Here is a 16,692-nt window from a genome sequence, read left to right on the forward strand (position 1 = left end):
TATGAAATTAAAAAATTCAGTGAATTGATTAAGTCATAACAAATATTAAATTTATTATTTAAGGTCACACGACACAAATGTTTTTTTTTATCTACACGATGACACAGTTTTACAACTAAATATTACCGTATAGACCATTATAAGGTTAAGATAGTTTATGTGTAGTAATTTTTTACATGTTTTTCTCGATAAAATAACTAAACACGCATAAACTTGGATACACACACGTGTATATATTAAATTTCTAACATGCGTAAAGGACACAAAAATATTTTTAAAAATTTGGGGACAGCTTGGAGGAGTGATGGGTGTCTATAACTTCTTGATAGTAAGTTTCAACAATAACAAAGCAGCACACTGTCCACTTGTTTCAAAATAATATATTTAAAGAAGTCAAATGTATATACAAATATTCGTCTCTTTTGGTCAAAAGCCCACACAGGCTGATTTAAGTACGTTACAACACAATTGATAAGACAAATTTTTCTCCTCTACTTTGTTGTTACAATACAGTTAGTTATAATTTCACTTATGTTACACTGTTTATTACCACGGTTCCATTAAGATTTTTAAATAAATGCTTCTTTTTGTCAAAGGTCTTCACATATTTGTTCAATTACATTAGATTGATTAGAACGTTGTTGATGAAACAAATAATTCTTCTTTACTGTATTGTTACAATACACACTGTGATAATTTCACTTAAAAACGCGCCACTATACACTCGTTACGGCTAAACTCACTCTCTAGCTAACCGTCTATCTTTGTCTTACTTGAACTATATTTTGACGCGGATTCATAAATAGCCCAACTGAAGCTTAGAACTTTCCACATAATACCAGATATTGTGATGTAATAATGCTTGAGAAAAACTTAGAAGTCCGTAATGACGAGAAAACCCAATTGTAGAGAAAAAATATATATGTAAAAACTTAGAAGGTGCTGGTAATATGGCGCAATAATATTAAAATCGCCAATTCGCAATAGTTGAACTACACAACATATGATTCGTACACAGTTAGGTAAACAAACCTGCGTTAAACTATCGCTTGTAAAAATAAGAAAATTCAACATTTGCACTATATAACCTATCTAAATCATAACACTTGTATTAATATTAAACTGAAATAGTTGTGTATATCTTACAACGAGCATTTAAAAAATGTTGATCAAAGAAGGAAGAGAAGAAGCCAGATTATGAAGGAAAATAATCGGAGAATTTAAATTATTTTTTGGAAAAACGTAAAGAGAGCGAAAAAATATTTTTTAAGAGAAAAATAAATATCAGATGATCTTAAAAAGGTGACTCCTCTGTGTTGTTTAAAATAAGAAATATTATGATTCCAACATGAGATACAGGTGAATGAAGGTCGCTTTGGAAGTGTCTTTCGTTACATGCTCCCTAGTGGTTCAGCGGTAAGTGTCCGGTCTAAAATCTATAGCTCGATTTCCTCCAGTGAACAGAGTACAGATAGTCCATTTAGTAGCTTCGTGAGGAAAAAGCATTTTGTCGCCTCTAAAAGAGTTGAAGAGAAGCTAACAATTTGAAAAACATATACAGGTCACATGTTTAACAATGTTCCAGATGCAGGGTACTTATTTACTTTCTTTGTTTGTAATTTCGCGCAAAGCTACACGAGGGTTATCTACGCTAGCCGTTCCTAATTTAACAGTGTAATACCAGAGGGAAGACAGCTAGTCATCACCACCTACCGCCAACTCTTTGGCTACTCTTTTACCAAAGAATAGTGGGATTGACCGTCACCTTTTAACGCATTTTTGGTGCGACGGCGATTTGAACCCGCGACCCTCGGATTACGAGTCGAACGTCTTAACCCACCTGGCCATGCCAGGCCTCGCTAATAAAGAGGAGTTATTAACGAAAGAGGAATGGTATGTATCTTTGCGCGAAATTCCAAAACAAACAAACAAACGTTATGAAAATATTGTTTGTTTTGTACTTTGCAATTGTAACAAAGCTATTGTAACTATCGGCGGCCGTCTCCTGATTTTACTGATCAAACGGAGAGTAGCACAGCGAATATCCGCTGACTTAACAATGTTGGAATTCAGGTGGACAGAGCACAGACAGCCCTCGTGTAGCTTTGTGCTTAATACCAAACAACAACAGAAACACATGTATTACATCTCCAGACAACGAGATATATACGATTGTCTAATACTAAGTTATTTCAGTTTACAAAAGATTTTGTTTGTTTGTTTATTTTTTTTGGGTAGGAACATATATTTGATTTAGATGTACATTTCTCGTGTATTCTTCATATCACTGAAATTGTACGATCAGAATACGAAACGTGTGTATTTTTGTCATGCCAATCAACTCTTGAAGATTGTCTTTGGTTGTTGTCCTAACGGTGTAGGAGTTTCATACGAACTATCCGTTGTTAAATAACTCTATTAAATGGCGTTCCCCATCCCCAGAGATATAAGGATTTAGATAGAATGTTCATGTTTCATTTGATAAGTTGGCGATATTAAACATACATCCAATAGTTTTATACACCGAAGAGGAAACATGTGAACTAATGTTAGGCGTAATCGTGATATTAAATATATCATTTTATTGCCTTTTATAAGTATATAAACGTGTTAGTTTCACCATGGTGTGTAAACTCTAAGGCCATTGCAACAGAAGAACCATGGTTCTGTGGACTGAGAACTGACTAAGCAGTAAGTCCATGTTTGTTTAGGGTACAGGAGAGTACGGACAACCGGGTTCTCCCATTTCCCTTACACCGGTTCTGGTTGAAACTCAAATCCAGCGGTTATCGGAGGCAGCAGAGATGCTGGTCAAGACGCTACCACCTTTAGAACCTAAACCTCAAAATAACAAGAAGAAGATAAGTAAAGAATTAGAGGTAGGCAATGTTCTATTAAACACGACAGGCACAATGGTTCTGACTTGGTAAACCCCTCAGAGTGTAGAGTAATCAGTGCTTAACTTCTGTCATCTTCATCAGGATCTGATAACTGGGACCTTTTTTTGTCCTTTTAAACCTAAAAGTGGAAACCATAACTGTAAAACTACATTGGTTGCATTGCGAATTGATATTTGAATAAACTAGTCAAGTACTTTACTAAGCTCTCCGTCCCACATTATGGCCTCAAAAACATTTAAATTTTTATCTTCCAAAACTTTAAATCCCCCTCACAACTCGAAAGAGACTCCACGTATGTGATTTTTTTTGTTTCTTCTAGAAATTAAGCACTGACAGTAAAGAAAGGTAAGTCTTATTGTTATTATTTTTGTCTTTTTGTTGTTATGAATACTTCATGTCAGAGGGCAAACCTGTTGGTATCAGGATTGGTAGGTACGTTTGTTTATTTGCTGGTTTGGTTTGGAGGTTCTGATTTAGGTGGTTCTGTACAGTCTGTATCACACTGCTCTATCTTAATTCCAGTTAGTGAAAATATTTGTTATATTTGTAACTGATGTCTATGAATCCAAGGGTTTGTGGTTCGTGTCACGTTTTCGCAAAATTGTGATTCTCACTTTGGGTCTGTGGATATATTTTAAGAGTGGTGAGCAACGTTAATTGTTTGAGTAGGTTAGAATAACTGAACATTTGGCATAGCTTGCTACGAACTACCGTCCTTACCTTTATCTAGTCTGTCAGCTCAAAATTAAGAACGACCAGTTCTTATAACTCTTTTGTAGCTCCGAATATCCGAAACAATCAATTCCAATTTTTAGAGATACAATGTTTTAAAAGTAAAAGTTTTCGAAGAATGAAACAACTTATTTTTTAAGCAGTCCGAAATATATTTCAAAATAATAATTATCCATAACAGCAAAGGATGTCGAATTTGTGATACATGAATTATTTACAAATACACCAGACAGTTATCAGAGACAATATGTTAATCATGTCAAGAATAGGAACAAAATATCTAAATGTTAAGTAGGATTTAACAGCTTGCTTACTATTAAAAACAGTTAACTTTTATTTTAGTTTTTGTTGAAAATAATAGATTTAAATAGTTGTATTTTACAAACGTACTGTTAACTGTCGCTGATGGTTGACACAGCGCCAAACGAAATGCTGTTTTATATTTATCAAATACTGTTTTTTTAGAAAGTAAGGAATCTCAGCTGAATTTCATAAAATCCTTTCCTTTTTTTAATAAAGGTGAAAATAATTTTAGGACTAAAAGTAAACCTTATTATACGATGGGATCAGATTTAAAAGAGGGACAACTTAAGTTAAGATGACATGGTCTGCTGATAAGGGCACCGGCAAACTGCAGATGACAAGCTCGACTCCTGCCACTGAGCATGTTTATCATTTCAACTGTGGACGTATTATAATGTGACAGTCAGTTCTAGTATTCGTAGATAAAAGAGTAGCTCAAACGTTAGGTGGTGTTGACTAGCTGCCTTGTCTCCAGCCTATCACTTCAAAATTAGGAACGGCATGCGTAGATAGTCCTCGAGTAGCTTTGCGCGAAATTCAGTAAACTAACCTTTAATACATCCTGCATTGTGGTATGCCTGAAACGTCAGATCAATGTAGCTTCTCTCTAAAATAAATAAACGTTTCTAGGTAAATGCTTTTGTTAGTATTTTTTCTCAGTGTCTTGGAAAACGTAGAATAACAGACGAGTTTAGTTTGAAGCTGAAAGGATGTAGTTATTCGCTTGCTGTGTATTTAAATTTTAGTTGGCATGAATGTAGGCTTCGATTAAATACCCCAGAAATATCTCGTGGATAAAACAAAACAGTAGGTGTTGAACAAAAACACAAACCAACCTAACGTCCAGTTGCCATATTTTAAAACACTTGTGTACCGTGTTACTATAACGGGTTTCTACTGTATAAATAATTTATTGGCTTAGGTACATTTTGAGTGACTTGACGTGTTTTAGTAATAAAAAGAAAATTAATTCTGGGATTACGCCCGAAAGTGCTGTCAATAGCGAAAGTATATCAGATGGAGGCTCACTGTATTTTAACCTCTGTAGGTTTTATTTTTCCTGTAGATTGATATCTGATGATACGTACTTCTGTTAAATTTGTTTTATATCACTGACTTCGTTAATAATGTGTTACTTTTTAAATATTTTTGTATGGTCTTAACCTATTGATCATGAAAAATAGCGTAAAATCGCGAATGTTTTTGGTGTACGTTTGTATGAAATTGAACAGAAGATTACAACACACGTTTTTACACTGCTTTTCCATTACATACCGTTTACTCCTATTTTGTTATAACTATGCAAACATTAATAAATGTATTGACTAGAAATACAAACTATGCTCTGATTCACAGCGCAGATAGCCCATTACGAAATTTTGTGTTGAAACAAAAAACGTTTAATTCGTGTATTTGTTGTAACGCAAGGTTAGTATTTAAAAGTATACATCTTAGGTTGAAGAAGACATTATAATTAATGAATCTGGGTTTTTAGATGGTGTATAATTTGTACAGTAGTACGATGTCTATCAGTCAATCAGTAGACCCTAAAATGCTGTCACATAAGGAAAGCGAATTGTACTATGGTAATGTTACAAAACATGCGCATGCCATGAATCACGAGAAAAATTAAGCACTGTGTAGATTTCAACATAGTATGACATACAAACTTCAAAATGTTTCTTACTCTTAATTTTGGTTTTATTTACTCTTGAAACTGAACCGTTTAGAGGACCTTATGAAAGTACATTTAGTCAGTATATTTACTGGAGGTAATTTATTCTGCGTCTACATTTGGATAAAAATATTGTTACCCTGACATTAAGATAATTAAGTGAATGCTCTTCTTCAAAGAATGGTTAAGAATGTTGCAAGTACTCAAACGTTCATATCAATTCTAAGAAGGGTGTAGTAGGTCCGTTTGTTTTCTAATTTAGCTCAAAGCTAGTCGAGGACTATCTGCGCTAGCTCTCCCTAATTTAGCAGTGTAAGACTAGAGGGAAGGCAACTAGTCATCACAATCCACTGCCAACTCTTGGGCTACTCTTTTACCAATGAATAGTGTGATTGACCATCACATTATGACGCCTCCACGGCTGAAATGGCGAGCATGTTTGGTGTGATGGGGATTCGAACCCGCGACCCTCATATTACGAGTCGAGGGCTCTAACCACGTGGTCATGCCAGGTTTTAGCTACACAAAGAGCTATCTATGTTCCGCCCATCACAGGTATCGAAACCCGATTTCTAGCAGTATAAGTCCGCAGACACACCACTGTGCTACTGGAGGACTAGTATGTTTGTTTGTTTTAGAACAAAGCACATTGAGCTATTTGTTGTGCCCACCGTGGGAGACTCGAACCGTGGATGTTAATATTGTAAGTACCCAAAGTTATTGTTGTCTACCATGGGGCGTAATAAATTAGGTTTGACTACACTTTTCAACCTGAATGGCACATTTGGTCTAAGTGGGTATTCAGAGATTCCCCTAGGAATTAATAGGTACGGGCGTCCGAAATTTCCCACGACTGACCACAGTGAAGGTCTTTGAGAATGAAGTGTTCTACGGAATTGGCATGTACATAAATTATGGAAAGTGTTGACGTCTACTTGAACTTTCAGTAAATAGTTCGCCTCTTTGTTAAGTACAAGTGCCACTTTTTGATGCCACGTAACACACCCAAACTCGTGAAAGAAGAGAACTAATCACGGTCGAACAAATGGTATAAAACATCGTTTGCTTTCAGGCATTTTTATCACATTTTTCTTAATTATACTATTATATATCAATACTTTCTGTGAGCTGATTATCGGAAGAAACTATGTATTCGCTTTATTTGGGGAAATCTTTACTATTCAGTAAACAAATATCTTCTTAAACGTCAAGGTACCTACAGCTCTGTATCACTACTGAGCTTTTAAGAACCAGAAAACTTGCGCGCGTGTGGTTTTATATGAACTACGTAATTCAAGCAATCAATTATACAACCCCGAAGGTTCTACAGATTAGTAATAAAAACAACTTTTTCGCTAATGCAATACCTGAACAATATCCAATCTATTCGTCATCTAGTCACGCAACAATATCTACACAATGCGCAACCTATTAGTTACCGTCAGCAGTGTTATGCTTCATAATTGGACATTCATTCATAAAAAGAACTAACGTTCCTTCTTTAACCATCCAGTGCTCTACGTAAACGGTTTATAAAATAACCGCAATTTAAGACTATATAACACTAATTTAAAAACCTTATAACACGTATAATCGGATTAGCAACGTTTATTTATTAAATACTAAATTGTGTTTTCAATTAACGTCCCTCCTCCCCTCACACAGGATTTTTATAACGGCAAGAAACTTATCCTTTTAGCGGATAACATCTTTTTAACACATGCACACTAACGTAACCACGGGGGTGGCGGGGAGAAAAGGAGTCGCTGTTCAGGAGCTTCGTTCGGAATTTGCAATTATTTTAATGAAATGACAAACACTTCTTCCTCACTAGCCCGGGCGAACCCCCTCCGTAAGTATCTTCAAGAGTTATGTTGAGCAAACACTACTTACTCTAAACATTGGCCATGTGCTTTAAAACTAAAGCAAGCAGGAATACTTCAGATAGAGTGTGTTTTATGGATTATCATAAGATAATGTATTAAATTATCTATTCTGATTCAGGCTGTGGGTCCTTCTTTTCCTCAAACTTTATTTACTACAGGAAGATTAAGTCCAGCTCAGTCATTAACACAGAGAAGAAACTAAACCAACTCTTTAAAAAACAGAACTAGTCAAACATCTAAGAGTGTATCACAGTACCACATCACACAACTATCTATAGTTTACCAAAAATTTACAAACGCTACAACCTTTTCAGTCTGTAAATAAATGAAGATATTCATCATACGACGCCATCGTGTGCATATAATATCAGTATTAACAGTCAAAACATCAACAAGTGTTAAGAACTCAACCCTCTTTTATTGATTATAAAAGCAACATAAAGAAATACTAGTCAAGTGTTCTTATCACAATACTCATTAACCTTTACGTGTTCTAGTAACGGTGCTCAATAACTTCCATGTGTCCTTATCACAGTGCTCAATAACCTCCATGTGACCTTATTACAGTACTCAGTAACCACTGTGTGTTTTGGTAACAGTGCTCAATAATCTCCATATGTCCTTAGTAACTTCTACGTGTTCTGGTAACAGTGCTCAATAATTTCCATGTATCATTCTTATCACAGTACTCAGTAACCCCCATGTGTCCTTCTTATTGCGGTACTCAGAAACCTTCATGTGCTTTTGTATTACACTTGGATTATGTTTGTAAGCTACTAATTAATAATTACATCTAGGTGCTCGTATAGACTACACATCGTGGCAACGATTCACTTAGGTGCTCTCATATGATTCATTGTAGCTAAGCGCAAAACTACACGACGGGCTTTCTTTACTTTGCCCACTACGGATATGGAAACCCAGTTTCTAAAACTAATCTGTAAATAGTGGAATATATGTATTGTTAAAGGTACTAAAACATAAATGGAATCACGGTTTCAGGAAAGTGGTTTGGATTGAAAGATAAATTAGCGGGGGTCGTGGGCGTGTATTATTATTACTCTCTAATATGTTATTATAAACATTTTTGTCTGTATCTGATTCATTGGTAACCCCGTCTTGTCTAATCATCTTTTTTTCATTCCCGAATCCCCTTGTACTCACTGATACTGGATTCTTATTTTGTCTACACTTCCTGTATCCTTACAACTCCCATCTTTCACTGTTAATGTTTACTTAAAGATATTATATTGGCTGTTATCTTCGTATGATTATAGAATCCGCTTTCGTTCAACTGTAACTGTTTATTCAGAAAGTATGTTCTTCTCTGTGTTATTATATCACTGCAGATCTCCTGTTTAGTGTGACTGTTTATTCGGTGTACATACCCTTGTCTATGTCCTTGTACTACTATACAATCTTTTGTTTATTGTACCTGTATGTTCTAAGTATCGCTGTATCATCAAAGAACCATTCTGTACACAGTCGTGTTCTTCAGAAGGTCACTCGATTGACAAACATTCATACATTATATAAGGAGGTCAGAACGAATGTTGAGATATAGAGATAAGCATTGATTATATATACAAGACTAGCATTTAATTAGCAGGTTTCATTAAATTTCAACAAAGACTGTAATAATTTCGAATCATTTGCTTTTTTGGTTTGACCGTCTCGTTACAAACTCACTAAATGTTACATTTAATTGTCTTTTCTTAAAACATCTTTCCGTCCAGTATTCCCGTTTCATTATTTTAGCCTCTCCCACTATAGAACTCAGCATCCGTTTGATGTTCGATGTTTTTAGTTTCAATAGATGTTCTCGTTCTGTTCATTTAGTACTACCATCCTCACTAAATATCCTGTTTGCGTGTGCCATTCTTCTAAGAGATTCTCACCAAGGACCTTTCACTCATCCTGTAATGAAACCTCTTCAAAAGTTGTCGGTTTCTTCCCTTTTTAATAATTCCGGTTTTTGTTTCACCTTGTATTTTATTCTAGTTTATATATGTATCGTTCTCTACAGAACTTGCTTATGATGAAGAATATCCTTCCCTTCAACGTGCATGTTATTTTCTTGTCTCGTGCGTTCAACTTAAAAACCAACAATATATTTGCTTCTGTTGATTTTCTTCTTTCTCTGGAACATTCCCACGTGTACGTCACGTTAATTCTTCGTTAATACATGTTCACCTTCCGAGAGATTTTTTCCTTGCCGATGTCCTGTGAAAGTTTTTATATTTCTTGTCGCACCGAAAGAACTTTCTTTGGTGAGAAATTCGATCCGCTTAAATTTTTTATAATTTTCAACACGTGCATTTCTGCTCAATTTCCCTAGCTGACAAAGCAAATTCATCTGTTTAACGTTTCCGTCTTACTAGTAACATTTCTCTCACCAGGGAGAGTTATGAAGCTTGATACTCTAGTTTTCTTATTAAATATTTTATTGTTTAAAGTCCCTGAACCAATATAAAATACTCCAATTTAACAATACTTTCTCATTAGAAAGACTAATAATCTTTGATATTCTTGTCTTGCTTCTAAATTTTCTACTTTTTTAAAGCCCAACTATCAGTAGCAAGACTGTTATTAATATATAATATTACCATTATGTTAATTTCTTTTATTTTAACTTTCGTGTGCGAACAGCATGAGCCTAACGAGTCCACCAACTGTTTGTTTCTCTTGTTAATTTATCTAACACTCTAGTCAGTAGGAAATATACACTTTCATATTCGTGATCGGCCTAAAATGGCAAGGTGATTAAGGAATTCGACTCGTAATCTGAGGGTCGCGAGTTCGATTCCCTGCCCCACCAAACATGTTTACCCTTTCAGCCGTGAGGGCGTTATAATTTTACGGTTAATCCCACTATTCATTAGTAAAAGAGTAGCCCAAGAGTTGGTGGTGGGTGGTGATGACTAGCTGTCTTCCCTCTAGTCTTACACTGCTAAATTAGGGACGGCTAGCGCAGATAACCCTCGTGTAGCTTTGTGCGAAACTCAGAAACAAACAAACATATTTGTGATTCACCATTATTCTTTTCTAATATTATTTTTATTCTTCGTGTTTAACATTATTTCTTCTTACTAACTATATTTTTAGTTTTATGTTTAACGTTACTAGAAATTACTGCTGTTAATGTTTATAAGTTACTAGGGGTTCCTCCTGTTCACTGTTTCTACGTTACTAAAGATGTTTTCTGTTTAATGTTTTACTTTAATGGAAATTACTTATGTTTAATGTTTCTACAGTACTATATGTTACTGCTGTTAATGTTTCTACAATACTAGATATTACTGTTCTTAATGTTTCTACAATACTAGATATTACTCCTGTTAATGTTTGTACAATAGTAGATGCTACTGCTGCTAATGTCTCTACAATAGTAGATGTTAGTGCTGTTAATTTGTCTACAATACTAGATATTACTCCTGTTAATGTTTTTACAATACTAGATGCTACTGCTGTTAATATTTCTACAATAGTAGATGCTACTGCTGCTAATGTCTCTACAATAGTAGATGTTAGTGCTGTTAATTTGTCTACAATACTAGATATTACTCTTGTTAATGTTTTTACAATACTAGATGTTACTGCTGCTAATGTTTCTACAATAGTAGATGCTACTGCTGTTAATCTTCTGTGTCTATTGCTGGAAGTCGAACCCCGAATTTTAGGTATTGCAAATTTGTAAACCTATCACTCTTCCCCGGGTGCCAATTGATCAGGCTTTATTATACTAGGTTTTCATTGAAAGTAATACCTAATGCAATCTGCCATTACATCTGAGTGAAAATACTTACAAAGGGTTTAAAAGTTTCTAGAAAAGTAAAAAAAGAAAGATAGGATTGCCTTCCTTCTGTCAAAGTGTTTTCTTCAGCCCTATAAGCCCCACACAGTTAACGGAATATAGCGTTTGACAAACCAGTACGAATATTTACTAATAGGAAAGCTAAAAATATACGAATATATCTCACATGAATATTTGTCAAAGATGGAAGCCTGGATTCCAGTTTATCACATCTGTTAGATTAAAACATTTCTCATCTGTGGGACTATGTATCTGACTCGAGATTATTGCTATAAATTTCTGTACAGCTTTTTAGTGTTTTTCATTAACTTCTGGCACGGCATGGCCAGGTGGTTTGGGCGTTCGACTCGTAATCTGAGGGTCGTGGGTTCGATTTCCCGTCACATCAAAACATTCTTGTCCTTTCAGCCGTGGGGACGCTATAATATGACGGTCAATTTTTTATTCGTTGATAAAATAGTAGCGCAAAAGTTAGCGGTGGGTGGTGAAGGCTAGCTACCTTCCCTCTAGTCTTACAATGTTAAATTAGGGACGGCTAGCGCAGATAGCCTTGTGTTGTTTTGTGCGAAATTCATAGAAGAAACAAACAATCAACTACAGTGTAAGTAACATATTAATATTTTTTCCCCCAATAGCCTCTGTAGAAGGCGTCTGTTGTTTGTAGCTGAACCCAGAACTTTCGGCGGTTTAAAAACCTTTATTATTAAATGCCATCTAGTTTATGGCAAAGTGCCAAGAAAGTACATACAGGCAACTCCAAAGCGAGCAGAAGATGTAAGCGCATACTCTTTAAAGCTGTAGACACCGTGTTACGCTACAATGGTATATTGTGGTTTTAGATATCGTGTCGTGGAATACTCACAGCTTGTTTTTACCCCATTAGTTCTAACCCCATAGGAATACTCACTACTCATTTGGATATAGCAGTTCTTTGTCACACGATTGTCTTCTCGGCCAATTCCTGTGGGAATTTTACCCCCACGTAAACAAACGGTTGAAGATGATGAAATGGAGGAGGTAATATTATTGAACAAAGATTTGTTTTCGTAAAATCCCACAATCTTCTTTATAAACGGAGATTACAATGAATTAGTGTCATATTTCTGTGCACGAGAACTGTAAAGTCACGTGCTCTTACTCACACGAAACAGAGATAAGGTACATTTAAAGAAAGAAATTTGCATTAAGCTAATATTTTACGCTGGTCAATTTTTTTTAAATTTTATTTAATTTAAAAATTTTGGAAAATATTAAAAGCTGTAGCTCCTATTGATAACCGTTTATTATGCAGTGCTAAATAAAAGCAACAACAAAATAAATAAATGATATGAACGTTATGTATAATAAAAAATAAATTTAAAACGCATTATTCAATAAGTTAACATTAGTCTTCAAAGTTAAATTCAACATACACAACTCTGACCATAAGCGACGCCATTTTCTCCATAGGAATTGGAAAGAGCGTAAAATAGAATAAATATATAATAAAAAATTCAACAAAGCCAGAATTAGTTGTTGCCATTTGTAAACTTATTCCCCCCTTACAACTTTTAAACATTTTTTTTTCAGTCTCGTTGCCCAAATAGTAATACCAGATTTAATAAAGATTAATCCATTTCTGAAATCCACGAAGAAAGGGAAATTTCAAAGCAACAGAGGAGTTTATTTTGGAAATGCAAAGATTCATTATTTATTTTGGGAACTTCTGTTTTAATTTTTTGCTGCTGCACCTGATATAAAGGAATTACTTTCACGTTATAGCACTAAGGAAGATTTTAAAAACAACAACACTATAGATTACCTGGAGAAAAATCAAAATGACTAAGATTTAAAAAGGAAGAGTCACTCATTCCCAAGTAATGATAACATCCACATGATGATAAAAGTTACATTTCCAGGCAAGCAAAGAGAATACTGGCATATTTTTGCTATTAAGCACATAGATATTTGCACTATTCTCACTGTAGGAATCAAACCCAGACTTCTAGTAGGCCAGTGGGGTGTGTGTGATGATCGCGTGGATTCTGAGAAAGTGAAAAGGATAAAAGAAAGATATATTTATATCTTCAAGTTAATGATTGAGTAAAGCATCCACATGAAGTTGAGGTTATTAATGCTATGTTCTTTAACTACACGATCTATGTAGGTCATGAACTTCAATGGTATTGTTGCATTGAAATACAATTGGCAAAATTCAAAACAACCGTATTATTTGATAAATTGTTTAGGCAGAGTATTCATGATGAAACTTTCTAGAATGGACGGCAACTGTCTATTGTGGAGACACAAGTGTAGAGGACGACGTTTCGAAAGTCTTCCGCCTTTCGTCTTTAGGTCAGTGTGTGTGTAGGTGTTGTCCGTCTTTTATACTGTCCTGGTGGATTGTGAAGAGCGTGTTATGATTGGTTGGATTATCACTGTTTCTACACTAAGAGGAAACACTGAACATCACATTAAAAACTCGACAGATTTCATAAGACAACTCAGAATGCTGCACATCAAATCCCAGGATATTATGGTCAGTTTTGATGTCACAGATCTATTTACCAATGTTTCAACTTCACAAACTCTTCACATCACCAGACAACTGCTGAATGACAACTCTCTACCATAAAGAACAGATATGAAAATAGACGCCATAAGGGAACTAAACCATTTGTCTACAATCAACCTATTTCCAATACAACGAGGAATTCTACGAACAAATAGATGGTCTAACCATGAGATCACCACTCTCTTCAATCCTAGCAGACATTTTCATGGAAGATTTTGAAGAAAATCCCTTTAATCCAGATCTATAAAACTAAGTTTCTAAACACGTTATGTCGACGACACCTTCGTTGTTCGGCCCCACGGTCATAAAAATTTACCAGCCTTCCTAGAACATCTTAATTCCGTAGACAAAAGAATTCACTTCACTTTGGAAATAAAGGAACAAAACAGTCTATTGTTTCTTGACATACTCATCAGCAAACAAGCAAAACAAATAACCACAACTGTATACAGAAAACCCACCCACACTGACAGATAGATACCTACACTTCCAGTCCTATCATTCAACCTCGATAAAACGTGGTATAATCCAATGCCTAAACAAGATAATAGAAAACATTTGCGATAAGACATCCATCGAAGCAGAACGCCAAAAGATCATAGAGAGTTTTAAACAGAATGGTTATACCTCCTCCTTCATCACAAACTCCTTGAAGAAGACCGTTAGAGAAAGAAAACATCAGAAAGTCACCACCATACCTACAACATTTCAGTGAAAAACTCAAACGCATAGCAAAAAAATTCAACATAGAAGTCTGGTGAGAATCCTACAATACCTTAGGTCCATTCTGGTAAAAAAACAAACAACGACCTAACAAAGAGAATTTCAAAAACTTCATTTATGAAATTCCGTGTTCCTGCAACGATACATAAATTGGAGAAACGGGAAGAAAATTTGTGACAAGAATAAAAGAACATAAAAATAGTACAAGACTCATGAAAACACAAAATTCGCCTTTGCAGAGCATGCAATGTCAACTGTACACAGAATAAACTGGGGGAAAACTAGAATCATCGACACAGACAAATTCTGGAAGACAAGAAAAATCAAAGAATCATTTTATATTAACACTATTAAACCTTCACTAAACAGAGATTCCTGATTTGAAATGAGTAACCTGTAGCTGCCATTGGTTGAATCTACAGGAAATCTCTCCTCCAATCAGAAACAGTGATAATCCAACCAATCATAACACGCTCTTCACAATCCACCAGGACACTGTAAGAGATCGACAACACCAACACACACACATTCCCGGTAAGACACTAGGAAACTATTCAAGTTCAATCAATAGAAAAATCACCACCACAGAACTCAAAATTAACATTCAAAACTCGAAAAACATTTCAACCAGACATGATCAAATACCAAATATTATTTTCAAAAAAGGTTCCAGTCTCCTCTTACAACATCTCACGAATATCATGAATACCTCATTAGCAACTGGTTGTTACCCCGACACATGGAAAAAAGCCATTATCACCAAGATAACAAAGAAACAAACAAACAGGACAAATCCTGACAACTTCCAACCCATCAGTCTGTTAAGTTGTCTTGGCAAACTGATGGAGAAAATCATTTCAGATCGACTCCTCCATTTCTGTGAAATAAATGACATCCTACCCGAATCTCAAAATGCTTCCAGGAAAAACAGACGAACAATGGATCACCTCACACGGATCACTGAATCAATTTACAAAACATTTAACAACAATCAGGTAACTACAGGTGCATTTTTAGACGTTAAAAAGCATTTGACAGTGTTTGGCATAACGCCATGAAGTATAAATTAACTCATCTGAAAATAAATCACTGTTATTAAATGGATATTAAACTTCTTAACTGATAAAACAGCCCAAGTAAAAGTCAATAAAACTTTATCAAAATCTTTCAATATAACTGCAGGAGTGACCCAAGGTTCCGTCCTGTGGCCACTCCTGTACATTATTTTTGTTCGTGATATAACTTTTCCCAGTTTAACGTCCACTTACAATTCACAATACGCATACCACATTGCTATCTGGAGTATCTCTTGAAACCCACTAATAACCATGTTTCGCGTTCAAGAAACACTAAATAATATCACGAGCTGAAGCAACAGGTGGAGAGTAGTTTTAAATCCAACAAAAACGCAAGCAATAACTTTTTACAGGAAATTAAAGACACAGAAAAACTCTGACAAAAGTAAACATCACACTTGGCAATACGCCTATCATCATGAGCAAACACATCACAGTCCTTAGCATTACATTTGACTCAAGACTAACATGGAAAAAAACATGCCAACAACATACACTCATCCATCAAAAAACGCATTTCACATTTAATGACCATATCTAGTAAACATTCAAATTGCACACCAGAGACTATAATTCAAATATACGAGGCTTGCATCCGTTCGTTAATAGAATACGGATGTCAAATCACATATAATATGTCTAACAACACACTACAAAAAATCCAAGTACAACAAAATAAAATACTAAGAGCAGCAAACAGACTTCCATCATACACACCTGTAAACTATATACACCAAATCAGTAACCTACCAACTGTTAGAAACAGGCCCACAGAAATAAACTGCATCGTTATGTAAATTAGCCAGTGCACCTACAAAATACATTTCACCATATAACATATTTCAACAATCACAAATCATTCAACAAAATACATAACCACAGACAAGGTAGATTCATGTTTATATTTCTTTTTCACTTTCGGGCACAGCACAGGTAAAACTCTCGGCGCCTTGTTTCGCTCTTTCTTCTCACCCGACAATTTTATAGTCCCCCATCGCACTGCATATCTCAAACAGTTTCATTTTGTTT

The 16,692-nt window shown here is 35.1% G+C and overlaps 1 protein-coding gene across 8 annotated transcripts in view; it reads left to right on the plus strand.

The window, feature by feature from the left end:
- The window catches only part of LOC143240121 (NAB transcription cofactor mab-10-like), a 185,443-nt gene that overhangs the window by 118,465 nt on the left and 50,286 nt on the right, over nt 1-16,692 (plus strand). For 5 of the 8 annotated variants that reach the window (XM_076482033.1, XM_076482037.1, XM_076482030.1 and 2 more), the window contains one exon: nt 2,712-2,879. The exons of the other annotated variants lie outside the window; for them this stretch is intronic. In XM_076482033.1, the coding sequence (XP_076338148.1) occupies nt 2,712-2,879 (168 nt within the window). The remainder of the gene's footprint in view (nt 1-2,711; nt 2,880-16,692) is intronic. 8 annotated transcript variants of the gene reach the window in all.

This window comes from Tachypleus tridentatus, chromosome 13, assembly GCF_004210375.1.
Source record: "Tachypleus tridentatus isolate NWPU-2018 chromosome 13, ASM421037v1, whole genome shotgun sequence".
Classification (NCBI taxonomy): domain Eukaryota; kingdom Metazoa; phylum Arthropoda; class Merostomata; order Xiphosura; family Limulidae; genus Tachypleus; species Tachypleus tridentatus.